The 26429-nt window shown below is 38.3% G+C and overlaps 1 protein-coding gene across 2 annotated transcripts in view; it reads left to right on the top strand.

The window, feature by feature from the left end:
* Positions 1 to 581: 581 nt before the first annotated feature.
* The window catches only part of LOC145628818 (DNA polymerase zeta catalytic subunit-like), a 29781-nt gene continuing 3933 nt past the window's right edge, over positions 582 to 26429 (top strand). Inside the window, exons 1-20 of one of the 2 annotated variants that reach the window (XM_081681230.1) lie at positions 582 to 815; positions 948 to 1030; positions 1728 to 1785; positions 2665 to 2714; positions 2815 to 2927; positions 9293 to 9335; positions 9832 to 9900; positions 10945 to 11085; positions 11476 to 11647; positions 11731 to 11822; positions 11917 to 12291; positions 12629 to 13967; positions 14303 to 14521; positions 14706 to 15016; positions 16152 to 16294; positions 16523 to 17114; positions 22829 to 22975; positions 23145 to 23420; positions 24934 to 25041; positions 25537 to 25742. In XM_081681230.1, the coding sequence (XP_081537356.1) occupies positions 698 to 815; positions 948 to 1030; positions 1728 to 1785; positions 2665 to 2714; positions 2815 to 2927; positions 9293 to 9335; positions 9832 to 9900; positions 10945 to 11085; positions 11476 to 11647; positions 11731 to 11822; positions 11917 to 12291; positions 12629 to 13967; positions 14303 to 14521; positions 14706 to 15016; positions 16152 to 16294; positions 16523 to 17114; positions 22829 to 22975; positions 23145 to 23420; positions 24934 to 25041; positions 25537 to 25742 (4655 nt within the window). In that variant the 5' untranslated portion in view covers positions 582 to 697. Of the gene's footprint in view, positions 816 to 947; positions 1031 to 1727; positions 1786 to 2664; positions 2715 to 2814; positions 2928 to 9292; positions 9336 to 9831; positions 9901 to 10545; positions 11086 to 11475; positions 11648 to 11730; positions 11823 to 11916; positions 12292 to 12628; positions 13968 to 14302; positions 14522 to 14705; positions 15017 to 16151; positions 16295 to 16522; positions 17115 to 22828; positions 22976 to 23144; positions 23421 to 24933; positions 25042 to 25536; positions 25743 to 26429 lie in introns of those variants that run through there. The other variant, XM_081681231.1, reaches the window with a different exon arrangement.

Raw genomic sequence — 26429 nt, 5'->3', positions numbered from 1 at the left:
ACTTGGCCCTGTTTGATTCACCTTAATTTTGCTGAATTGAAATTATTTTTACTGAACTGAAATTATTTTTACTGAACTGAACTTAATTTTACTGAACTGAAATTATTTTTACTAAACTTAAATTATTTTTATTGAACTGAACTGATTTTCTATTATAATTATTCTTTAAAAAAACTTATTTTTACTGAACTGAACTTATTTTTTCTGAACTGAAATTAATTTTACTAAACTGAACTTATTTTTACTGAACTGAAATTATTTTTACTTAATATTATTTTTTTAAGGTGAAAAGAACAGGGCCTTAATCGGTTAGCGCGTGAGATTAACCCCTGATTCGACCGAGTAACCCCTGAATAAGTAACCCTGACCGAATGAGTAACTGGCCGACCAAGTAACATTTGAATAAATAATACTGGCCCACCAAGTAACATTTGAATAAATAACCCCGGCCCACCAAGCAATCCCTAAATAGATAACTCCAAATCAGACACATGTGAAAATTTGTGGTAAAAAAGGAAGTATTTTAAAGTGTAACTAGTCTAACTACCCTCCACTTGAAACTTCTCAAGCACGACGTATAAAAACCCTAAGCCCCGCGCCAAATGAACCCAATCATCCTAATTTCCCCAAAATTCAAAATCAGTTAATCAGTTACCATTAATAGAAAGAGGAGAGAGAAAGTGAGTGAAGAACCGCCATGGAAGAACCTTCATCGCAGGGAGATTCCAAGGTTTTCAGCGTTCGAATCGTTTCGATTGATCATTACATGGCTCCTCCAATTCCAGATTTCGACATTTCTTACAGCAGCTTCCAAGGTTCTCTACAATTTCATCTTTTCGGAATTCAATTTTATTTTTCCGAAACCCTAAATCGATTATAATTTAGAAATGTTGAATCAATTGACGAATTTCTAGGGTTTCAGCTGAGAATTCTGTGTTTATTTTCAGGTGGAGGTGTGAAGGAAGTGCCTGTTATAAGAATCTTTGGCTCCACTCCTGCTGGTCAGAAAGCTTGTGTGCATGTTCATCGAGTAAGATTTTGTAAAATTTTGATGAATATTGAATTCTTTTTGTATGTAATTCTCTTGAATTAGCTCAATTTGGGGGGTTTTTCAGTTTTTTGGTGTTCTTGATTTTTAGTTCAATGTAGTTAGATTTTCCAACAACTAATGTTTTACAACACTTTTTAAACTTAGTTTCCTTTTGTAATTTATAAATTATTAATTGTATGTAGGTTTTATGCTAACTACTCTTGTAAGTTACTATCTTGTGATATAAAGTGTCCTAATTTGATCTTTAATTAATCACAAAATGATTCTAAATTAATCAATTAGGAGTTACAAGTACGTCCCATTAAGGGTTTTAAACAGGTTATCTTTTCATCTCTATGGTGTTATTAACAAGAAAACAGTGTGAGAGAAGTTAATTAAGTATTTAAAATTATTTATTGATATTCCACCAAAAAAAAAAAAATTATTTATGGATAAAAAAGGTATTGGATTTTATGTTGTCTTTTTCTAAATGAGTTTATTTTTAAGTGAATTTGGTGGAATAGGTTAAATTGGTAAGCTTCCATTGTGTGCTGGATAATTTTATTGACTTTTAAACTGTATTCTATACAATTTTTATGCTAGCTAAATTGGTTATTTTGATTTTGAGGATAGTCTAGATGTTAACTTTCAAAGGTCCCTTTAATGATGGCGTGTTGGCACTTGATTTATCTTGTAGGCTTTACCATATTTATACGTGCCCTGCTCAGATATACCACTTCATCTAAATCCAGAAGGTTTGTTTGTTTGTTTGCTTTTTTTTTTTTTTTTTTTTTTTTTTTTTTTTTTTTTTTGATTTTAACTTTTGGATATTTATTGTACTTCGTTGGAAATGTCATGTTTTCCTTTCTCCAAAAAAAAAAAAAGAAAAAAAAATGAAAGAAAAATGTCATGTTTCACAAGTTAACTGGATGTTATTTTTTGTCGCTTATCCTCCTTCCACTTTCATATGAATGATGTTATAATTGTTATTATATACTTGAAGCACATTAGTTTATATTGCTCTTTTAGGCACGTGCTTATACTTTCCACCGTCGTATTTTTTGTTGGATAGTGGGTACTGTACTTTGTCAATAATTTTTTCACATGTTTTCATTGGAAAATATCAGTTTCCCTTGGAGTAATCTTTATATTGTTGGGTAACTAGTTGAGGAAATTTGTTCAATAAGTCAAGCTGGAAAATTGCCAATTTATATGGCTCTCTAAACGAAAATGATTGTTGATTTCTGTTGTATCTTATGTTTAATGAGAAGGGAAACGATCAAATATGTGATATGGTTTTGGGTCATTGGAAGACAACATGTCCCCGAAGTTTTAATTCAGCCTTAATTTACGAAAATAAAATTTTCAGGGTACCTAAGCAAAACTATCCTAACCTTGAAAAAGTTAGAGCAAGCTTTGCCAAACTTTTATGTTTCACTTGTTTTTACTTTAAATTGGTTTTTGTACCAAAATTGATTGTTTTAGTTGCTTTTACTTTAAATTTGATTGAAGCTGTGAGTTGCTGCTAAAGTTTGTTGTTTTGTATAATCTCTAGTAAAATCCTGTCTGAAAGAATTGTTTAGAATCTAGGCATGTCCATGTCAAAGGTGTGATTGGGTTGTTTGTAAATACAGGTAGTGTTTATGAGAATGCCATATCTTTTGCTGTTGAGAAGGCTTTGAAGGTATGTTAAGTTTTAAGCATTGTCTGAAAATTTATTATCTTTGCACATCATTGTGTTTCGTCAGCTGCTGATAAAATTTGAATACTTTGGATTTGTGAAGCTCAAGGGCAATGCTGGTACAAAAAGGCAGCATGTGCATAGTTGCAATGTAGTCCGTGCAAAGAAATTTTATGGTTACCATTCATCAGAGGAGCTATTTGTAAAGATAAATCTGTATCCTTTTTAACATTGCATTGTTTTAAATCTAGGAATGAGCACCTTTTAATATTTTGACCCTTGCATGATATGGAAAGCTAAATTTCAGAATTATTCTTCCTCCATTCTTTGTTAATTGCTACATTTCCCAAGTTAAGAAGTTAATATTAACTGCTACATACCCATTTTTGGCTATTTGTTCTCTCTCTCTCTCCTCATCCATGTTCCCTCTTTTTATCACTCTATCTTTTTCCTATATTTTGCTTTTAATGCGCGTGACACTGCAACGGAATACGTGTATTTAACAAGATCAAGTAGAAGGACGGATTTTGTGATCGATTAGCTCAAAGGCTTCGAGTGATAAACATGGCTTTAGGCCATGACTCTCCAAGTTCTAATACAATTTTCTGGATACCCTTTACTTCCTATGCTTCTACTATTTATACTCCTACCACAAACATAAAAATGGCAATCAAGCTTTAATTAATACAAGTACTACTAGTTTGGCATTTTACTATTTCCGTCTAATACAACAAAATGTTAAAGCTGCTTGTCTCCTCTGTTTTTTGCTGCTCCTCAACGGTTCACTCCCCTCCCCTGCTCTGCTTCTGTCTTGCTTTTGCTGTTGGTAAGTTGCTGCCCTCGTTTGTGTCTTCTTTGATACACCACTGTCACGGGTGAAGGGTAAGGGTGCATTGCAATACCGCCCCCCAAAAGTGCCACCTTGTCCTCAAGGTGGAAAGTGGGAAATCGCTCCTTGATCGTCTCGGCATCCTCCCAAGTAGACTCAAAACCCGGAACTCCCAGCCATTTGATTAACACCTCCAGCCTACCACTGGCCCCTTTCTTCTGTCGCACCTCCAGCACATCCTCGGGCTCAACCACAAGCTCCAACTCCGGAGTAAGCTGCTGAGGTATCGTGGGAGAATTAGGAACATCCCCAATGGCGCGTTTCAGTTGAGACACATGGAAAACTGGGTGGATGCGGCAATGATCAGGTAAATTAAGTTTATAGGCCACCTTCCCCACGCGTTGCACCACCTCATAGGGCCCATAAAAGCGAGCCGCCAACTTCTCAAACGGTCTTTTTGCTAACGATTTCTGCCGATAAGGCTGTAACTTAAGGAACACAAAATCTCCGACTTGAAACTCTTCATCCCTTCGTTTCAAATCCGCATTTTTCTTCATGATGTGTTGTGACCGTAACAAATTACTCTTTAATTCATCAAGCACCAAATCCCTTTCTCGCAATAACTCATCCACGGTCCCAACAGCCGTGTGTCTTGCTTCAGCCTTGAGTAGTTTAGGGGGTGCTCTACCATAAACCGCCATAAAAGGGGTGAATTGCGTGGAAGATTGAGGAGTGGTGTTATAAGAATACTCGGCCCAAGGCAGCCATGAAGCCCACGACTTGGGTTGTTCACCCGCGAAGCAGCGGAGATAAGTTTCCAACCTCTTGTTGACCACCTCGGATTGCCCATCCGTTTGAGGATGGTATGAAGTGCTTTTCTTAAGATCGGTCCCCTGAATCCGGAATAATTCACGCCAGAATATGCTAAGAAAAATTCGATCTCGGTCTGAGACAATGCTCGCTAGAACTCCGTGTAGCCTCACTATCTCCTTAACAAAAATCTCTGCCACCTTGTACGCCGTGAATGGGTGTTTGAGCCCAATAAAATGAGCGTACTTGGATAACCTATCCACCACCACTAGGATCGTATCAATTCCCTTCGATTTGGGCAAGCCCTCAATGAAATCCATACTTATATCCTCCCAAATTCTCTCCGGAATCGGTAAGGGTTGGAGCAACCCCGCCAGTGTTTGCTGTGAATGCTTGTTTCGCTGACAGATTGCGCAACTCCTCACATATGCAGCCACCTCTTTTCTCAAACCAGCCCAAAACCAATCAGCCCCAATTTTAAAATAAGTCTTGGTTTCACCCGTGTGACCACCTTCGGGAGAGTCGTGATAAAGCTGGAAAAGAGCTTGCTTCAAGCTAGAACCACGCGGCAGCACTACACGACCCTTGTACAGCAGTCGGTCGTTCTCTACTGTATAGCCTCGGGCTCCATTTCCCTTCTCTACCTCTGTTTTCATCCCTTGGATTTCCTTGTCTCCTGCGATCTCAGCCCTCAACACCTCCCAGTTGACCCCTTGCGTGGTGATTAACGCTCCAAGTTCTCCATCCTCTTCGTCCTTCCCCCGCCGCGATAAGGCGTCCGCCACCCTATTGGCCACCCCGGGTTTGTATTGCAATTCGAAATCGAACCCAATTAATTTCCGAACCCATTTTTGATACTCCATGCCGATTTCCCTTTGTTGGGTTATGTACTTGAGGCTTTGTTGGTCACTCCTAATCACAAAACGCCTCCCCAATAAATAATGCTTCCATTTTTCCACCGCCAAGCAAACGGCCATGAGTTCCTTCTCGTAGATTGACTTACCTTGCCCTCTAGGCCCCAAAACCTTGCTGAAAAATGCTACGGGTTTCCCTTCTTGCATCAAAACTGCTCCCAACCCGAAACCCGACGCATCGGACTCCACAATGAATGTTTTAGTGAAATCCGGCATCGTGAGAACCGGAGCTGTGACCATAACTTCTTTGAGAGCCCGGAATGAAATGTCTGCCGCCTCCGACCACCCGAAATTATCCTTTTTTAGCTGATCCGTGAGTGGCCGTGCGAGATGAGCATACTGACGGATAAACTTTCGATAGTACCCTGTGAGGCCTAAGAAGCCTCTTAAATCCTTCAAGGATTTAGGAATGGGCCACTTTAGCATTGAGCCCACCTTCTCTTGGTGAACTGCTACCCCCTCACTTGAAATAATGTGGCCCAAATATGCCACCTTATTTTTGCCAAACTCACATTTTTTATAGTTAGCAAACAAGACATGTTTCTTAAGAGTAGCAAGCACTAATTTGAGATGCATCACATGATCTTGATCATTACTACTATAAACTAATATATCATCAAAAAAGACAAGTACAAACTTACGTAGGAAGGGCCGAAAGACATCATTCATCAAGGATTGGAAAGTAGCCGGTGCATTAGTAAGACCGAAGGGCATGACAAGGAATTCGTAGTGTCCCTCATGAGTGCGGAAAGCGGTCTTATGGGTGTCTTCCGGTCTCACAAGAATTTGATGATAACCGGCCTTGAGGTCCAACTTCGAAAATATCCGAGCCCCATGCAACTCATCAAGCAATTCATCGATCACCGGTATCGGATATTTATCGGGCACGGTCTCCTTGTTTAAGTCCCGATAGTCCACACAAAACCTCCATGATCCGTCTTTCTTCTTGACCAAAAGAACGGGACTCGAAAAAGGGCTAGTTGAAGGTTTAATGATTCCCGCCGCAAGCATTTCCCCGATGAGCTTTTCAATCTCGTTTTTCTGAAATTGAGGATACCTATACGGCCGAACACTTACGGGATCGCTTCCTTCCTTGAGAATGATTGAGTGTTCATGTCCACGGCTTGGGGGCAGCCCATTGGGCTCAGCAAACACTCCTTGGTATTCGCCCAACACTGTTCTCAAAAAGGCGGGTGCTTGGTCCACATTCTGCTCCTTTCCTCCTTCCTCTATATTGTTCATTTCCACTAACAGACCCCCACTCTCCTTCTTCAACGTCCTCAACATAGCTTTCAAAGTGATTCCTGTACGAGCCAGACTCGGATCCCCATGAAGGACCACCTCTGTGCCGTCGACCCTAAAGCTCATTCGCTGGAGTTTCCAGTTCGTCACCACCTCCCCCAATTTCTCTAACCACTGCACACCCATGATCAAATCAGAGTTGCCCAATTGAAGGGGTAGAAAATCCTCCTCCACTTCGAATCCTTCTCCAAGCTTCACGAGAACCCCTTGGCAAGTTCCTCGACCCTTAACCGCCGCTCCATTGCCTAACGACACACCAAATGAGTTTGTGCCGGTGACTGGAATCCCCAACTTCTCCACCGTTCCCACGGAAATAAAGTTATGTGTGGCTCCGGGATCAATCATGACGATCACCGGAGTCCTCTTAATCACCCCAGTCAGCTTCATAGTCTTCGGATTTGTGAGACCCACTATCGAATTTATGGAGACGAAAGTCGGAATTTCCTCCGCCTCCTCCTCCTCCGGCGCTTCTAACGCCACCAGCTCCCCTGCCTCGTCAGATTCGTCATCCTCCACCAACAATACGGTTAAACCCTTAGCGGAGCAAACATGGGTGGGGCCGGTCCATCGACCGTCGCACCGGAAACACAGGCCACGCGCCTTCTTGTCGGCGATTTCTCTCTCCGTCAGCCGCCGTACGTCGCCGTTGAATTGGGTGGTGGTGGTGTTTCGGGTCTGAAACGAACGAGCTGGGCTACTTGCTGAGGCTACAAACGACTGTGGTGTGTGGGTTGTGTGGGGTGGGCCGCTTTGAGGGGGGTTACGAATTGGGCTGTATGGGAATTGGGTCGAGTTGTGTGTTTGGGTATTGGTTGTGTTTGGTTGGGCTGGTCCAACTCCTAATAGGGTTGAAGCGGGGCTCCGATTAAAATACGAGTAAGGTCCGGGTTTGGTGAAAGCTCCACCCGTTTTCCTGGCACTGTTGACCCGGTTCCTTTCTTCAACCCGAATCGCTAGATCCATGGCGTCTTCAAGGGTTAACGGGTTAAGTAATCGGATCTCCACCCTTACATCTTCCTTAAGGCCGTTTATGAACTGGCCTTTCATTAAGCTTTCAGGCACGTCCATTAATGGTGACGCCTTCTCTATGAACACCCTCCTATACTCGACGACGGTGGTGGTTTGGTGCACTGCCAACCATTGCTCGTGCAACGTTCCGGCGTTCACCGGCCTGAACTGAATTAACACGCGCCCTTTCAAGTCATCCCAACCACCAAGTGGTCGGCGCCGGCTTTCCCATTGGTACCACTTCAGGGCATCCCCGTCCATAGCTACCACCACGGCTTGTAACTTCTCCACCTCCGTGAGATGGTAGAACTGAAAGTACTGTTCACTTCGCAGTATCCATCCGTCTGGATCGGACCCATCGAAGATCGGCATATCAAGTTTCCTAAATTTCCAACTTCCCCATCTGTCGTGATTCTCTTCGTGCTGACGGTACTGACCACCAGCTCCTGGTTCCCAACTCCCTAACCGAAAACCATTGAAGGCTCCTGCTCCGAGGGGTGTTTCGTTGAGCCCACGGTTTAGTGGTGGTGAGTCGTTGAAGCCGCTGCGATTCACTGGTTGCTCCACTTCTTCGTTAACCGCAAAGGGTTGGGTGGGCTGCTTTCCCAATGCCTTGAGAGCGCTGCGGATCTCGTCCAGTGCCCTGTCATGTCTGCTCGTCGTCATGGATAGTTGCTGGGTGATGTCCTGCCTAAAACGATCCATTTTACCCTCCATTGATTGTCTCACCTTATCAATGGACTCATCCTGTCTTTTCAGCAACGCTTGTTGCAGGGAATTTTCACCCTCCCCGAGTTTGTCAACGATTTCTTCCATTCTTTCTTCGAGCGCCGCCACCCGCTCCGGCGTCACGGTCAGAGGTGTCGGCGGCATGCCGGCTCTGATACCAATTGCAACGGAATACGTGTATTTAACAAGATCAAGTAGAAGGACGGATTTTGTGATCGATTAGCTCAAAGGCTTTGAGTGATAAACATGGCTTTAGGCCATGACTCTCCAAGTTCTAATACAATTTTCTGGATACCCTTTACTTCCTATGCTTCTACTATTTATACTCCTACCACAAACATAAAAATGGCAATCAAGCCTTAATTAATACAAGTACTACTAGTTTGGCATTTTACTATTTCCGTCTAATACAACAAAATGTTAAAGCTGCTTGTCTCCTCTGTTTTTTGCTGCTCCTCAACGGTTCACTCCCCTCCCCTGCTCTGCTTCTGTCTTGCTTTTGCTGTTGGTAAGTTGCTGCCCTCGTTTGTGTCTTCTTTGATACACCACTGTCACGGGTGAAGGGTAAGGGTGCATTGCAGACACCTATACATGTAGCAATTTTTAGAGCGCAAAGGAAGCATCTTTTTAATTTAATGTCTTAGGGTTTACCTGTTTACTAAAAGTTTGACATAAAATTGACTGATTAACATACTGTTTGCTCACACTTGCATTTAAGATAAGTCAGTGATTAATTGCTGTATATTCAAAGTTTAAGAAGTAAGAAGGCTAAACATATGTGATATACCACTTTATGTCATCTTTTGCCTTGACAAGTTGGCTAAGTTGGCTTCATTGTTAGTTTTCTGAGTTGTAATTGGACTAAAACTTCGTGATGTGTTGAGTCTGATGACTTCAATCATTAACAGGTTGCTGAAAGTTATGCTCTTGTGCTTTGCATACATATATTTTTTTTTTGTCCTTTCTTTGTTGTCCTTGATTGGTGAAAGATATCATCCCCATGATGTCTCTCGTGCTGCTAATCTTCTGCTGGTATGTGTTTTTTTTTTGCCAATATTGGTTGAAAACATAAATTTAATAACCAAAGTCTTGCTGAAATCTTCATCTTTCTGTAGACTGCTCTTTAGACTGGCCATTTTATCCTAAATGGAAACTGTTAGCTATCATCTTCATTCAGTACTTGTTAAGATTAAGTTGTATTGCACAAACTGTTATTTTAATCATTTGGTTTTGTCTGAAAAAGTTTAATTTCAGGATTTTGCAATCTTCAGTGGAATTCCAATATAGTCTGTTCTGTTCCTTTGAATTATAGATTAGACTATACTAAAAATCTTGGATTATTTGTGTGTTTCAAGAAATTATCGTTAATATTATGGTGAGCTTACTTTAGGATTAACTGCTTCACTATCAAAGTATCAAGTTGACCAAATTGTTAGCCTTTAACAGCTTTTGTTCTTGGTGGTTGAGTATTGTGTGTGTTTACTCAAAATGACTGTATTCTTACTGTTACAGAAAATATGTTTTGCAGAGCGGTGTTGTCTTTGAGAAGTGTCTACAGCCCTATGAATCACATATTCCCTTCCTTCTGCAATTTCTGGTACTAATAGCAACTTGAAGTGAAGTTCAAATTTCTAGAATTAAGAAAAATTCCATGTCTTGCTGCTATATCTGTGACTACTCTTTTCTATACATTGCTATCCATATACATGCTGCAATTATGTAGAGTAGTCTTGCTTGACCTCTTTTGCTCATTCCTAAATGATTTGATTTGATTTGATTGGCTTAGTCGGTTAGTCCTCTTTATATGTTGTGAGCTGATGGTAGGTCTCAACTCTCAAGAATTGGGAGTTTAAATTGGATAGGTGGGTAAAGTTGGTCTCATCGTACTTTAGAGATTTACTTAAAGTAGACATTTTCTTTTTCTCAGAAAGAGTGAGCAGAAATTGTTCATTTTAGTTGTGACTGTTACGAACTTAGGACAATGAAACACTGATCTGATATGTAGGAAAAAGCTGTTTGGTTTTGGAAAAATGTTTATGATGCTTTTTTAAAAACGAGAAACTCTAGTCCTCTATTTGCGATGGAAGCTTATTTCACGAGAAAGAAAGAGTTCAGTGATAGGTCAGATATGTTTGACTAGCTTTTGGACATTTCAGATTTTCAGATGTACCATAAGGACATTTGTGGCAGATGCCAACTAATTTTTATGGTTAATAATTGGGGTATATGACTAGCAGGGCATTAGTTATTCATTTAATTTTTGTTTGAGAAAATTTCGCTTTTGAGAAAAGTGTTGTTAGTAGAGTATATCTGATCTTCTGTTAAGGCTTTGGAATTGAGATCAAGTTTGTATTGGATTATTGGATTTGCTAGTCAGTACCTTTTAGATTTGATTATTTGAATAGAATGGAAGACATTTCTGGTGTTTAAATGAATGCAATGTTACACTTTTTTTTTATAATTTTTTTTTTTTATTTTTTTTATTTTTAAATTACGAGACATCTTTTTTGAATGGGTGTTTAAACTATAAACACTTATCAAATTCAAATCTTTTTTTGGGCTTATTTTTGGGTGTTTATGCCCTCGTACTTTTCTGATTTTGTTGTCTTCACTTATATTGTTTGTTATTAAAATGCATTAGGTTGACTACAACTTATATGGCATGGGCCATATGCATGTTTCAAAAATGAAGTTTCGTCATCCAGTGCCTGGTGATCTCCGTGTTGAGAATGCTGATCATTCTAATCCAGAAACTTTTGTTGGGAAGTCTTCTTATTCTCAGGTCATGTGACTGCCTTACCGAGTTACTGATCTATGATTATTACTCCCTCCGTCCCCAAAAGTTCGACCCTTTTGGCCTAATTTTAGTCCCTAAATGATCGACCCATTTGCATTAAAATACCCACCAATTTACAACAATATTTGTGTAAAATTAGCTTCCCCATATAAAATTTTGTTTTTTCATGTATTTTTAATGCTTTCTCTCTCTACTTTTTTACAAACCCCATGTAAATTTATTTCTCCAATATACTTTTACTTCTTTGTATTTAACTTTCTTAATACCCGCGAAATCAACCCAAAAGGGTCATTCTTTCGGGGACGGAGGGAGTATTACATATTCATATATTGTTTCTCGTATCTGAAACACTAAAATGGGAATCCTTTTCACTAGGCAGATGTGGCTTCTAGTTCACATCCATTGCCACTAGTTTGGAGGTCTTTAACAATTCCAGATGAATGGATGTGGCAATATCCTTCCGTAAGTGGTGCTTCATCAACTCCTGTCAACAATTTTGTAAATCGTCAAAGTATTTGTGAACTTGAGGGGGATGCCACTGTAGAAGGTATGCTGTTATTTATACCCTGCCTTCAGGTTTCTTCCCCCTGTTTCAGTTTGAATTATTACTCTCACCATATAGTTTTACAGACATTTTGAATCAGCAGTTGAAAATGTATACATCCCTCTCACAAACTCGTTCAGATGTGAGAATGGTTCAGTCGCTTGTTCCTATATGGGAGGTTTAGCTTTATCCCAGCAATATATTACTCACTGTTAATGACATGTAATGTGGACTGTTCTGTTATTTACTGTTTTTTTTCACGTAACTCATAGGAAGAGTTTGAAAGGAGTGGAGTTCATGATGCAGAAATACTGGCTGATCCTGGTCGGCCACCTCCTCAAGATGTTTTGAAAACCTTGTCAAATGGTGTCGAGTACATGGACAACCTTAAGGGTTTGTATAGCAAATTAGAAAGCAATTTGTTAGATAGATCTGAAGATGTGAATTCTATGGTGCCAACACAGTGTCCAATAGAAGAGGAGAGTGTAATGGGAACAAGAAACCAAAACTCAAATGAGCTAGTATTGAGATCCTCTGAAGATGTAAATATCAAGCATTGTGTGACACCAAAGCAATCAGTGCCCGCTGACGCTATAGGTGCATTATTGGGAAAATCAGTTGAAATGGATGAATTGGATATTCTTCAGGTGATGGAAAGAGTTGATACAAAAGTTCTGAAATTCTCTGCCTTTTTTCTCCTCCTTGCTGTCTTGCAGTAATTGGATTCTTCGAAAGTTTATAACTGCCCTAGTTTGAATATCAACTTTCAAGAAAGTACCATTTTATTTTGTTTTTTTACCTGTTCCCGTACCTTTTTGGTTTCATTGTTGGTGTAGAATGACCTGAAATATTTCTTAATCTAATCCCTTGATGATGATGCGTAAAAGTTGTAATTATGGAAATTGTATTTAGTGCTTCTTCGCCTTTGTTGTTTCCTTGCTCAGATTACCCCTTCTCTTAACATGTTCAATTTATATGATTCAGGGTACAGATTCAGAGGATGTAGCATTATTGAAGTGGCTAGCTTCCTCACAGGCTGCAGTAGATATGAACTCAGATGACGAACTTCACCAGGAGACCATTCTAAATCCCCTGTTGCCAGCAGCAACCATTAATAAAGTGTTGGATATAGCTAATACAGATTATGAGAATGAATCTCAGCAAGAGTGTCAGGACATACTTGATTCAATTGTAGATGTGTTAAATTCTGATGATAAAAAAGGAAAAAGAACTTCTGTTGGTCAAGATTTATCTGGCTCAAAAATTCCACAGTTTGATGGTGCTGGAGATGATCATCAATTTACTCCTGCTGCTAATTTACCTGAACAAATAGACACTGAATCAGTGTCTTCCAAGCATCATACATTTCCCCATTGCAGCTCTAGCTTTGATGACAAGCAAAAAAAGCCCAAATTACAGTTTGGTCACCAATTAACTCCTGCTGCTAATTTACCTGAGAAAATGGACACTGAATCAGTGTCTTCCAAGCGTCATACATTTCCCCATTGCAGCTCTAGCTTTGATGACAAGCAAAAAAAACCCAAATTACAGTTTGGTCACCAATTAACTTCTGCTGCTAATTTACCTGAGAAAATGGACACTGAATCAGTGTCTTCCAAGCGCCACACTTTTCCCCATAGCAGTTCTAGCTTTCATGACAAGCAAAACAAGTCCAAATTACAATTTGGTCCTCTACCTTTTTCTGAAGGCCAACAATTTACTACCAATATACATTCTGATCCTTCAACTAAGAATGCAGATGGTAGTGGCTGCTATGTAGTTGACTCAAGAACACAACACAGCGGTTCTGTACGAGACTTGATGAGGAAAAAGCGAAGCTTCCGAGTTGGATCATCCAGTTCAGAAAAAAGTGTGGGAGAAGGTTTTTTAAAGGAAAATAATGTATTCTATCCGAGGAAGTTGGAATTTCATACAGAGCCATCAGAAGAACAAAATTTCATGGCTGCTGAATTTTCTCCTTCTAGTCATATGCAGATAGACAAACAAACAAAAGTGTGTGAAGTTATACAATCTGCTACTGATTGTCTTGTTGGAAAAGAGAAGCAAGGTATTGCAAACTCATCTGTAGCTGATCCAGAAGTTGTCAAAGTTGACTCTGTAGAACAGCATGCGTCTGTGAGCCCACCATTTGCATTTGGCCACGTGGATGAGACAGAGTCCGTAGGATATATCAGCATGACTTTCCACAAGAAACCTCCGTTAGCTAGCTGGAAAAATGGCACATCTGAAAATTCAGCATCAATACCTGTTCCCTCCCGTTGGTGTTCTGTCAAAGATGACAGTGACGATGAAGGAACATCAGGTTCATATTTTATTTTATATGTGTTCTTAGTTATTGTATATTGTCCATTTGGAAACTAAACTAATTGTTAGAAAGTTTTGTCATTGTTCTTAAGTTAATGCAAAGGTTAAGCTTTTTTTCTCTTAGATTACGATCTTCTTTTCTGCTCATCACCTCCTTTTTTATAATCCTTTTTTTTTTTTTCCCTTTTTTTTTTTTTTTGGCTTCTGCTACCTCATCAAGATGTTCATTGTTACATTGAATACACTCTATTATCAGGATGCTAATTTAGATTTAATTTGCTTATGTTATTGACTATTGTTGTCTTATCTTTCATGCTTTTCTCTCTCTTGCAGTGCAGGGTGGAGTTCCAGAAGATGTTCACCCATTTTTTACTGACTCCAATAAAAGTGTCTCCCAGGAATCACATGGTGTTGGTGACTTCTGTCAGGATTCTCTCATAGGAGTTCCTACTCATTATTATAATGATGGTTCTTATGCTTATTTATTGACCCCAGCAGTTTCACCTCCATCAGTTGATTCTGTTTTTAAATGGCTAGCGCTTGAAGAAAAAGGTAGAGCTAGCAAATGTCTTATTTCCTTATTCTATGTTGGAAGAGTTTTATACATGATTTTTTTTTGTAATTCATAATGATAAGATTTGCCCTTTTGAGGGATGTGAGCTGTTTTAGCAGCTAAGTTTTAGGTCTCTAGCATCTTTTGCTCATCACTGATTTGTGCTTAAAATTTATCTTCCAGAACGTACACGTGCAAAGCCCTTACCTGATGATTCCTCTGAATTAACACTTTTGGAGCCCATGAATAATCAGCTAGATGGTGAAAATCATAGAAATTTAGACATGGAAGGAGTTCTAATGAAAGATGAGCTTGCCCCATGCCTTGATAAAGGGAGTTCTTTGAAAGAAAAAAATTTGACAAAGTTATCACAAGACATCTCTCAGATCTCAGGACCCAGTGGGCAGTCAAAGTCTACTCCTCTCAGTCAAATCGGCTTTAGAGACCCTGCCAGTGTTGGCGCTGGCCAACAACTGACACTGTTGAGTATAGAGGTGAGGTATACTAGAATCCACTTACATATGTTTCTTGAAGGGGATGTGCCCTCAAAATTGTAAGATGACATGTTATTTATTCGTGTCCCCCCCCCCCCCCCCCCCCAAAAAAAAAAAAAAAAAAAAAAAATCTATCCAACATATTTTTTATTGTCATGATGTGGTAGAATTACAATTACATTTGTATTCTTGGTTCATTGAATTCAATCAATCCTTCAAAATATCTGCCTGCCTTGTCTTTTGCTTGTTGACTGACATGCAAGGAATGCATGGGACCCATAATACTTGACTGACTGAGTGACTTGGCATTGGTACTCATTATCCCTGCAAAATAACTTCTTTTTAGAAAAAACTATGATGGGCATTTTTCCCATATTGCTTGAAGACTGGCAGATGCAAGATGAAATTGTCACCCATTGTACCTAATATGTTGAACTTTTGCACCTCCTATGTAGTGCTTGTATGCGTCTGCTTTTTTATGGGAAACATATGGTCAAATAGAAGTACTCCCTCTGTCCCGAATTAGTATCTGTTTAGGCCAATGGCATACAACCTGAGCTAATATTTGCTCTTGAAATTAGAATGTAATGCTTGTGCTTTTGGACGTATGTAAAATAAGTTTTCATGTGGCTGTGTTTCTTGTGTGGTTGTTCTTTTTTTTTATTTTATTTTATTATTTTTATTTTATTATTATTTTTTTTTCAATATTCACGGTTGATGTTATGATGGTGCTTAAAAACTGTGCTTTGTTATATTAAAGTTAAGTGTATAAGTGCTAACAGCTATTCAGCTGTCATGGTATAGTACATACTCAGGCTAATGTTTGTGATTATGTGCTTATCATCAGGCTGGTGTTTTTGTGATTATACTAGCATTACTTTCAGAGTTGCAGTTGCAGATGCATTTTTGATATCATAATGTCATTGCAAAGTATATAAGTACCAATATTGTCAGCTTCCTAGTTTCTTGAGTCTGTCATTACCTTCTTGGTTAGTAATGCTGTGGTTTTTTGTTGTTTTTTTTTTATTATTCTATTTGTGAGGCAAATTTAAAATTTTTTCTGGCATGGATATGTGGTCTTAGTTATATATATATTTTGTGAGATGGTTTTGATTGAATGTAGATATCGATGCAGGTCCAAGCAGAATCCAGGGGAGATCTTCGTCCTGATCCACGGCATGATAGTATAAATATTATTGTTATAGCAGTCCAAAATGATAGTAGTCCATCTGTCGACATCTATGCACTTCTGCGTGGTTCAACTGAAGGTTGTGGAAGGTATCATCCGTATCAATGCTAAAAGTTTTAAGTTCGTTCATGTTGTGCCCTATGTTAAATTTTTATTTTGCCTTTATTTTTTAAAAACATTTTTATGTTACCGCTAAACATTAAAGTATGAAGTATAAAGTTTCTGGAACTTTTTAAGAAATGCCTTCTTTTTCTCATTTGTTTTAGTTGTGGCAATTACATTGGATTCTGAATAATAGCTACTGTTATGTACTGCAGAAACTTGGATGGAATATCAGGATGCAGGATGCTTGTTTATCCTGAAGAGAGGGATTTGCTTGACAAATTTATAAGTATAACATGCTCAATTGATCCAGATATCTTAATTGGATGGGACGTCCAAGGCAACTCACTTGGATTTTTAGCTGAAAGGGCTTCTCACTTAGGTCTTAGCTTGATTAACAAGATCTCTCGTACACCAGCAGAAAGAAAGGCAGTCAACAGAGACCTGGATACTTCTGACAAGGAAACTGCTGCAGCTGTATCTTCTGATTCTCTGATGTCTGATACTGTTCTCGATGATAATACTATAATTGAGGATGAATGGGGTAGGACCCATGCAAGCGGTGTCCATGTAACTGGAAGAATAGTCCTCAATGTTTGGAGACTCGTGCGTAGTGAAGTTAAATTAAATATGTATTCACTAGAGGCTGTGGCAGAAGCTGTTTTGAGACGAAAAGTTCCGTCGATTCATTGGAACATATTGAACAAATGGTTCTCAAGTGGTCCTGGGAAAGCAAGATTCCGTTGCATTGAGTATTTTGTGGAGAGAGTAAAGTTGAACTTTGATATTGTGAACCAGCTTGATATGGTAAGTGCTGCTTTTAGTAGCTCTATTCATAAAGGTCTCATTTTGTTTTCCATGCATCATCTGCCTCTTAGTGTTATTTGATTTGTCTTGCTTGTTTACTGTGATTTAATTCCCCTTAATTTGCAATTTAACTATTCCCTTTGGTTTCGGGCTTTCGGCATTCTTATAACATTGTAATTTATTTTTTTTATTTTGGTAGACTTGTATTATCAAAAATTCTCAGTGGTAAAAAGCCAAAAAACTTATTATCTTTGGTAAACTATGTTTTAAAAAGTTCAATCTATGGTAACACTAAGCAAGGTTATTAGGTATATTGGGTGTAACTATGGTTAACTAAAGATGTAATTACTAATTTGACCCTAATGACAGAATTTCCCTCCTAATCGATTTCCCTCCAAATCGATTTCCCTTTCCCCTATTTATGAAATCGATTATTTCCCCAAAATCGATTTCCCCAAATCTTATGAACCTAAGTTTCACGATTTCCCCAAATCGATTTCCCCAAATCTTATGAACCCTAAGTTTCACGATTTCCCCAAATTCTCGATCTTTAGGCAATGAAGAACAGTCGTTCATCTTCTTCAGTGAAGCCAATAACCATGGATGATAGGATTGCTTGGGTTAAGCATATGCGTTGCGGCTGTGTTCCCCCTCAAGTGGCTGCGGTGAAGATTTCAGATACCATGAAGAACCCTAGAAGACTATTTTTCAAGTGCAGACAATGCGATTTTTTTGCTTGGTTGAAGGAGGAGGATATAATAAGGGTTGGTGATGAATTGGAAGTTGAACAAGGTGGTATTGCTGCTGTTACTTCAAGGCTGGATGATTTGGTGAATTTCATCAAAGTAATTGTGAAGATGGCTTTGATTATGTATTTTATTTTGCTGTTTGTTGTTTCTAAGTGATGAATTAGATTGATTAGATTGATGAATAATTGCAATGTAGATGTTGGAGATGCCTTAGTTTAATGAATGAAAACTAATGTACTTTAGTTTGTTTAATGACTTATGAATGAATAAAATTGGTACTTCTTTTGTTTGGCAGATCATATAAGTGTTTGCAATTTTTTTTTTACTTACTAATAATGCTGATATTTCATTGATTTGCCAAAAGAAAAACATTACATCAACCCATAAGCTCAATGATTTGTCTAAAAAAAACAGCATTTAACAATTTAAACACATACTATTGAAGTTTGACACATACAGTCAACTAAGAAGCAAAAAATCATGCACCATTCTGAACAACTACTCCTAAGACACTATGATGCAGGCTGTGATGCTGAGATCCCTCCCTTAGATCTCTTTGACCTTGGTGAGACTCTTAGTGGCTGTGATGCTGAGATAGGTCCCTTAGCTCTGTTGTTCCTTGGTGACACTCTTAGTGTCTGTGATGCCACTGTTGCTGGTTCTGGTTGGCTCATAGATGCCCCTTTACCCTTCTTGCTTGGTGGGTTTTTGTTGGTCTGACCTGCAGAGCTTTCACCTAGGGCCATCTTTTGTTTACCAGTCAAGCCACCTTGGCAGGTTTGTGCATTGTGCCCAAATTGTTGGCATTTGCTGCACTTGACAGTCCTGGACCTCTTCCCTTTGGCTTGCTCACCCTCTTCCCTCCTCCTATTCCTTGCAGGTCTGCCTATTCCTCTTTTCATAGCTGGTGGGGCAATCTCTGGATAAGGACTGTCAGGCCATTGCTCCACATCTGGTATGGACTTGATTGAGTTGCCATAAGCCAGTTTATACCTTGTCACAGAAAACCACTCACTGATGTACAACCTAGGGTCTTCATTTGAGTGCAAAATGGCCCTCATAGCATGTTTGCAAGGCAATCCAGTAAGTTGCCAAGCATTACATACACATGTCTTCTCTCTTAGGTTGACTGGAAGCACAGATCTTCCATCAAGTATTTCAAATTCTCCATCTCCAGACTTCAAACTTTTGCATGTCCTAGATTCTTGGCTAATAACTTGCATCCTTTTCATGATATTAGGACACACATCATCTCTCCAGTTCTCACATGCCTCTCTTCTGGTGGCCATTCTAACCATGGTGACTCTCCTAATACCTGCATTGTCAGCAATGGTAAATACATAAGTACTCACAGTTAACAACTTAACACTAATGAATAAGTAAAGGGAATACCTTCAAGCAGAGTAAGGACTTGTCTGCATCTATCAATGCCTAAGGTAGAATTAAAGCTTTCTACAAAGTTTGATTTGTTTGTGTCACACTTCATATCTGGATTGAAAGCATGCTTTGACCATCTTGATTGTGATCCAAGTTTTGACAGCCAAACAAGAGCTAGGGGATTGGCTTTCTTCAATGCTTCCATTGCTTTTTTAAAAGTGAAGGGATTGAATGCTCCAGCAGCCTTCCAGAATAATTGGAACATCAATAGACCAGGAAATTCCACTTTGTAGTTTTTCACCAAGTGCTTGCAACAGTATCTTCTGCCTACTTTTGGCCATAATTCACTAATGGCAGGATCAATACCCTTCAGAAATCAACAAATGTATTAGTGCCTAAGTTAAACAAACATACAGAAGCAATAACAAGCATGTTAGGGGCATATGAATATACCTTTTGCCTATCACTTATTATGCACCAATTATCACCCCTGCCACTTGGTTGTAAAGCATTCTTCAAGTGATACAGAAAGAACTTCCAGCTGTCAGTATCTTCAGCTCCTACTATTGCCCATGCTATAGGAAATATCTCATTATTTCCATCAAGAGCTACTGCAGACAATAAGACCCCACCATAGTTGCCCTTGAGATGAGCTCCATCCACTCCAATTAAGCTTCTGCATCCATCACTCAACCCATCTATGGAAGCCTTAAATGCAATGAATATGCTACTGAACACCATGGGCCTGTCAGGTCTTACATTCTTCCATGCACAGTGTGCTAATGAATTAGGATTCAGCTGCTTGATTACATCACAGTACATAGGTAAATCCTTGTAAGAGACATCATGGCCACCATGAATCTCAACTAATGCCTTAGTCCTGACCCTGTACAATGTGCTTTGTGCCATATTGACACCATACCTTTTCCAAAGTAACTCATTCAATGCCTTGGCAGGAACATCATTGTTTGCCCTTATATCTTCAAGTAAGACTCTCTTAGCCCACTTCACATTAACCATACTATTTCTTGTCTCCAGTCCTGCACATGTATGCTCTGGGCTTTGTATACTTTTTATTGCCCAAGTGCACTGATCTGGAAGAACAGATGCATGTAATCTCCAGCCACAGTTCATATCAGAGCATCTACAACAATACCTCTTGTTGCTAGCCCACTCAACAACTACTGCAAATCCACACTGGATGCAGTAATCCCTCACAACATCCCTGAGATGTTGCTTGTCCATGAACAGTTGCCATGGCTTGAGAACTATTTTCCCAAAGCCCTCATCCTTATACACCTCTCTATTGTTATATAACTTTGTTAAGTAGTTGTCCTGTTCATTGTCACACTAAAAAATTTCATCCTCAAAGGGATCATAACTGTCTTCAATAATTGGCCCATACTCATCCCTAGCCAAGTCATCTTCAGCATCTAAACTCACATTTTCTGACCCATCACTCATGTCTTCATCAGAAACCCCTCTACTAGGACTATAGCCATCATCTTCACTGTCCCCCTCATCACCAACTAAAGGCAGAACATCAGTATCATTGTCTTCACCTAAGCTAAAAGCAACCTCCCTTCTCCTATTCTGACCCCCATTTTGTTGCTCACTATCCCCCCCACTTGTACTTGTGCTAATCACAATCCCTTTTCTCTTAGCAGTAGTTCTAGGCACTCTCTTTTGAAAAAAGGCAGACACTCTTGATGAATTAGATGACTGCTTCTCACCTGAGTTACCCCTAGGTCCAAACTCACCAATATTTTGCAAAGGAGGTATCAATGACTGGTAGATGGTTGGGCTTGGGTGTTTTGTGTGATGATATCATGGGGCACTTGGTATTGAGTTTCATTTGGGTCAGCAGTTTGATCCTCTTCATGAGGTTGATTTTGATGGTCAGTTTCCATGGTGTTGGTGAAATGTTGAACCAATTCTCCAAGGTATTCCCTCTTCCCCTCCCTGAAGATCTACCTCTCCCTCTACTCCTACCCCTGCCTCTCCCTCTCTCAGATGTTCTCCCTCACCCTCTCCCTCTTTGATTCCCTCTCCCCCTCCCACTACCCTTAGTTTGAGGGTTTGCTTCCCTCTCTGCTTCTAACTCAGCTTCTAACGCAACCCATGTTTGATCTGGATCATAATTTAAATGCACAGGACCAGTAACCTTGTTTGACTGTCCTATAGCCTTCACATGTCTATCAAAGTCAGCTTTGCTAACTACTAAAGCTTCCACATTCTTAGGTTGCTTATTCTTCCTAGGTGTGACTTTTTTAGTATTTTTATTTGATGGTTCAGCCACTACCTTAGCTACTGGTACAAGTACTGGGTTAGCTACTGGTTCCACTTCTAACTCACCTACTGGTTCAGCTACTTGTTGCTTTCCCTTTCCACTCATTAATGATCTTGCAGCTGCAACAACCTTAGTGTCTTTTAGACCATCCCCAACCCAAATGTATATCTCAGTTTTTTCAGGCAAATTACCAAACATCTTCATCAAGTCAGCATCACTTAGAAGAGCTACATGTTTCATTTTATACACATACTGAAAAGTGGGGTTTTTTGGTGTTTCAATATTATTCTCCTTAGCTTTTTCCCAGTACTCTACAATCAAATCTATCAAATTAACCTTATCAACATCATCAACCACAACAGTCACATCAACACCCCTATACTGAAATTGTAGCACAACTTTATCAACCATTCTGCATCAATCAAACCAAACAACATCCAACAAATAATTGTATAAGAATGTGCCCTAAATTGCATACCAATCCAACAATAAACAACAAATTACCACATAATCAGAACCCTAAACAAATTAAAAATTGAACTTTAGCAATTAACATAATCAATTGAAACAAATATAACCAATACCATCAATCACATTTCACTTTCAACCCCATTAACCATAAAACAGAGCATAGCTAAACCATATATGAAAAAAAAACACATACCTGCCTTCAATGTAGTCTAAATCGTGGAATTCCCCCAAAAAGTTCGAACTTTTGATGCAGATCGTCTTACCCAGAATCGATTTCCACAACCCGCGAACTTTCTCGAACACAAAAACCCTCACACCTTCTTCAATTATCACTCAGAATCTGTTAATCACCACTACTAACTACAACTAAAAACCCAGATTAATTGTTTACAAGAGCCCTAGTTTTTTTAAAAGAAAAAATCAAATTGCAAATTGAAGAGGAGTTGAGCAATCATCAATGTCGAGTGCAGAACAAAGAAGATGAAGAAGCCTCAGCGTTTACAGTCAATGAATGATTTGACATTTGTGGTTGGGTAAAATTAAATGGGGGTATTTTAGGCATGACAGGTTTTTTTTAACTTACAATGCTTAACCATGGTTAAAATATACCTAATAACCTTGCTTAGTGTTACCATAGATTAATCTTTTTAAAACATAGTTTACCAAAGATAATAAGTTTTTTGGCTTTTTACCACTGAGAATTTTTGATAATACAAGTCTACCAAAGAGAATTTCCCTATGACCATTCTTGGAGACATCATACCTTTTCCCTTCAATTGCTCTATCTTTGTTTTCTTACTATCAATTGAGACTTGCTTCTTCTGTAGATAAACCGCACATCAGAGCTAGCTCGTGTTTTTGGAATCGACTTTTTCTCTGTTTTGTCTCGTGGCTCTCAGTATCGTGTTGAATCCATGCTTGTAAGGTTGGCTCATACACAGAACTATGTTCTTATTTCTCCAGGGTATCAACAGGTTTGGCTTTCTTTCTTCTATTTTTTTTTCTTCCTCCTATGTCACAGTAATACCTATGACTATATGTCTTACTGTACTCAAAGTCTCAAACAATTCGCGCTTTTATCTTCCGGTGCTCATGCTGCTTGTCTGTGTTGCATTGACCTATATTTTAACCTTGTATTATTAGGTAGCCTCTCAACCTGCAATGGAGTGCATACCTCTTGTAATGGAGCCAGAATCTGGTTTCTACTCAGATCCAGTTGTTGTTTTGGATTTTCAGTCACTCTATCCGTCCATGATTATTGCATACAACCTTTGCTTTTCTACCTGCCTTGGCAATGTTGTCCCATCAAAAGCCGATTGCCTTGGGGTCAGCTCATACTCCCCAGATTTGCAAATTTTGAAGGATTTAAATCAACAGATACTGGTTACCCCTAATGGTGTAATGTATGTGCCGTCTGAGGTAAATTTTCATCTTCTACTGACTTGTGAGCTGTGCTTTAAGATCTGCAGTTTTCATAAAAGGATATGATATATAGAGGAATAGAGGATTGCTTCTGAAGTTTGAATTGCTGCTGCACTTTGCACATGAACATTCTTTTTGTTCTTTTACACAAGCTTGCTCTGAATTGCTTTTTTTTTTTTTCCTTAATTATTTAATTATTTATTTAAATATTTTTTTTAAAAAAAAAAAAAAAAAATTTTGATCTATTATGCCATGCCTCTCTGTACCTTAGTAGTTTCCATGTATCTCCTTATTTTAATATTATGTTACCTACTTGTTCTGTTGAACTTCCTTACATACTCCCTCCATATTATATTAATTGCAACAGTTGGAATTACATAAAGTTTTAGGAAAAACTATATGGTGGGGAACAAAGTGTGAGTTTTAGAATATATATAGTCGGGCCTTGTTCTTCAAACTTTATTTTTGCTGAAATGAGATTATATTTTTTTATAGAATTTACATATTTTTGCCAAACTTGCGTAGTAAATAATTTTACTAAACTTCAATTATTGTTATTGATCAAAACTTACTTTTACTGTTTCAGAATTAGATTTTAATAAAGTACACATTGTGATGAATCTAACAAGATCCTATGTGATTGTTCATCTTTAATTATAAATCACGAAATGTAATTGAAGTTGAGTATGTTAATAGTTTACACTATTGAAATGTTGCAAGTAGAAAAAGAGAGGAAGTATTATAGTATAGTTTAAGAAGTACAGATATACCCTTCTATATTTTGATTTGATCTTTAATAATCATATTGCCTTTCTTTCTTATGCTTCATTTCTTTCTTATGCATCACTTCTTTGAGACAATATTACCTATCCTTTTAGAGATGGCTTTTTCCATAGTTTGGTGCTGGTTTATAATCAGTCACTAAACTTTTTGCATCATCGATGTCTCCATCGCTTCTTCACTGTTCACTAATCGGTCATAATTACTCCCCTATTCTACCGGAGTAATGATGTTTAACTTTCATCAATTTGTTGGTGCATGTGTTCTTGTCCTAATCTCCAATGAGATGATGTTTTTTCTATTAGATGTTGGTAGGGAATTCTATGTATCACTTGTTATCTGATCATCCTATGAGTTTTTCATAAATTTTGTACTTAATTCTAGTTATGTATAAGAGCTTATTTTATGTCCAGTTCAGTTATCAATGTTTAGGATTTTTGTAGTTGTTAATGGCATTCTTAGTCCTGTATTTGCCTTAACATATTATAGCTTATGAAATCTGGTTATCTGGTAAACAATGTATTCGTAAAAGACATTATGAGTAATCCACCAAAGATGACAATTTAAATTGTAGCCTCTAATTCTGATCTAGTATCTATATATAGCTTTATTATGCTTTCGTTTATCTTTAAAGAAGAGGGAAGGTTCTGTGCATGCACTTTTCCCTGCTTGCTCTATTTATCTTCTTACTTTGTTTACTATTATGACTCCATTGTACCACTCTAAGTAGGTGCGTAAAGGAATTCTACCTCGGCTGTTGGAAGAAATTTTATCAACTAGGGTTATGGTGAAGCAAGCAATGAAGTCATTGGCACCTTCACAGCAAGTTTTTCAGAGGGTATTACTTCCAAGACTTGAAACCTTTTGCATGTATTTTAAAATGTGAGAAAAGATTTCTTGTGGCTCTGAGAAGTGTTTAATCAAAATTGAGTGGTATTTACTTTTATTTAATTAATTATACCAATTACCAACATTCCCTTAGATTAGTTTCCTTTTTCAATAAAAAATCAGGCCAAATCCCATATCCTATCCATTGACTATTCTCAAACTGATTGACAGCTTTATTTGACTTTGAGCAACCCTTTGCAACTCTACTATCAAGCATGGAAGTTGTGGCTGCCTGATATTGAATTCAATGAATGAATGTAGCTTTGTACAGAAGCTATCTATATACTTATTAGCTACAAAGCTTACTGGAACTGATAATATGTATATTTGGGTTGGGCTAGTATGTTGTAATTGTTGTGTTTGGATTGTTTTTCTTTTAATGAACATGTTTGTAAGAAAGAAGAATTATGCTGATTTTTTTTTTTTTTTTTTTCATATTTTACAGATATTTAATGCCAGACAGCTTGCATTAAAGCTAATAGCTAATGTAACTTACGGATACACAGCTGCTGGATTTAGTGGTCGCATGCCTTGTGCAGAGCTGGCAGACAGCATTGTTCAGTGTGGTCGTAAAACACTTGAACATGCTATCTTATTGGTCAACAAACATGATCAATGGAATGCTAGGGTTCTGTATGGTGATACTGACAGGTAAGTGAAAATATCTATATTATTTGGTCTTACTATCCTGAAGGCTGAAACTATGTTTTCTATGAGAATTGAGAGCTCAAAAGTGGAGTGATCTTTGTTTTAACCACACCATAGTTTTCAGATGTTCTGCAGACAATGCACCATATGAATGAGTTGGCTTTAAATTCTTTTTTTAAGCCTCTTGAAATTCTTTTTTTAAGTCTCTTGAAATTACATTCAGAGTCTATGCCCTCTTAACAATCATTTCTTACTACTACTGTACTACACATAATATTTCTTCAAAAACATTCTTGACATGGCAATGTTTAATATCCCACCTTGAGTGTTTGTCTGTGCTTACCTTTTCTCTCACTATTTTAATTGGATCTTCCCAGAGCAAAAGAAGGTGGTTGGTAGTTGACTGACGCTTTGGGTTTCGTAAGTTGTCATTTTTTTCATAGACATGGGTATGAGTTTTGGGTGCAGGTCAAGTATGTAACACATCAAATCTATAGTACTATATAAAGAGAAAGGGCTTTTTGGGTGATAAATTTGCCTTTTCCCAAAATTCCCTTCTCAACTTATAAAATTACTTATATACTATAGTTCATAACTACTCACAAAAGAAAAAAGAAAAAAAAAGACTCTAACTACCCACAAACTAAAATTATCTGTACTTTTCATAAATAAATAAATAAATAAAAATTA

This window comes from Chenopodium album, chromosome 4, assembly GCF_948465745.1.
Source record: "Chenopodium album chromosome 4, dcCheAlbu1.1, whole genome shotgun sequence".
In the NCBI taxonomy this organism is placed as follows: Eukaryota; Viridiplantae; Streptophyta; class Magnoliopsida; order Caryophyllales; family Amaranthaceae; genus Chenopodium; species Chenopodium album.
The sequence above is the reverse complement of the archived record's forward strand: the minus strand, read 5'-3'. Positions and strand labels throughout refer to the sequence as shown.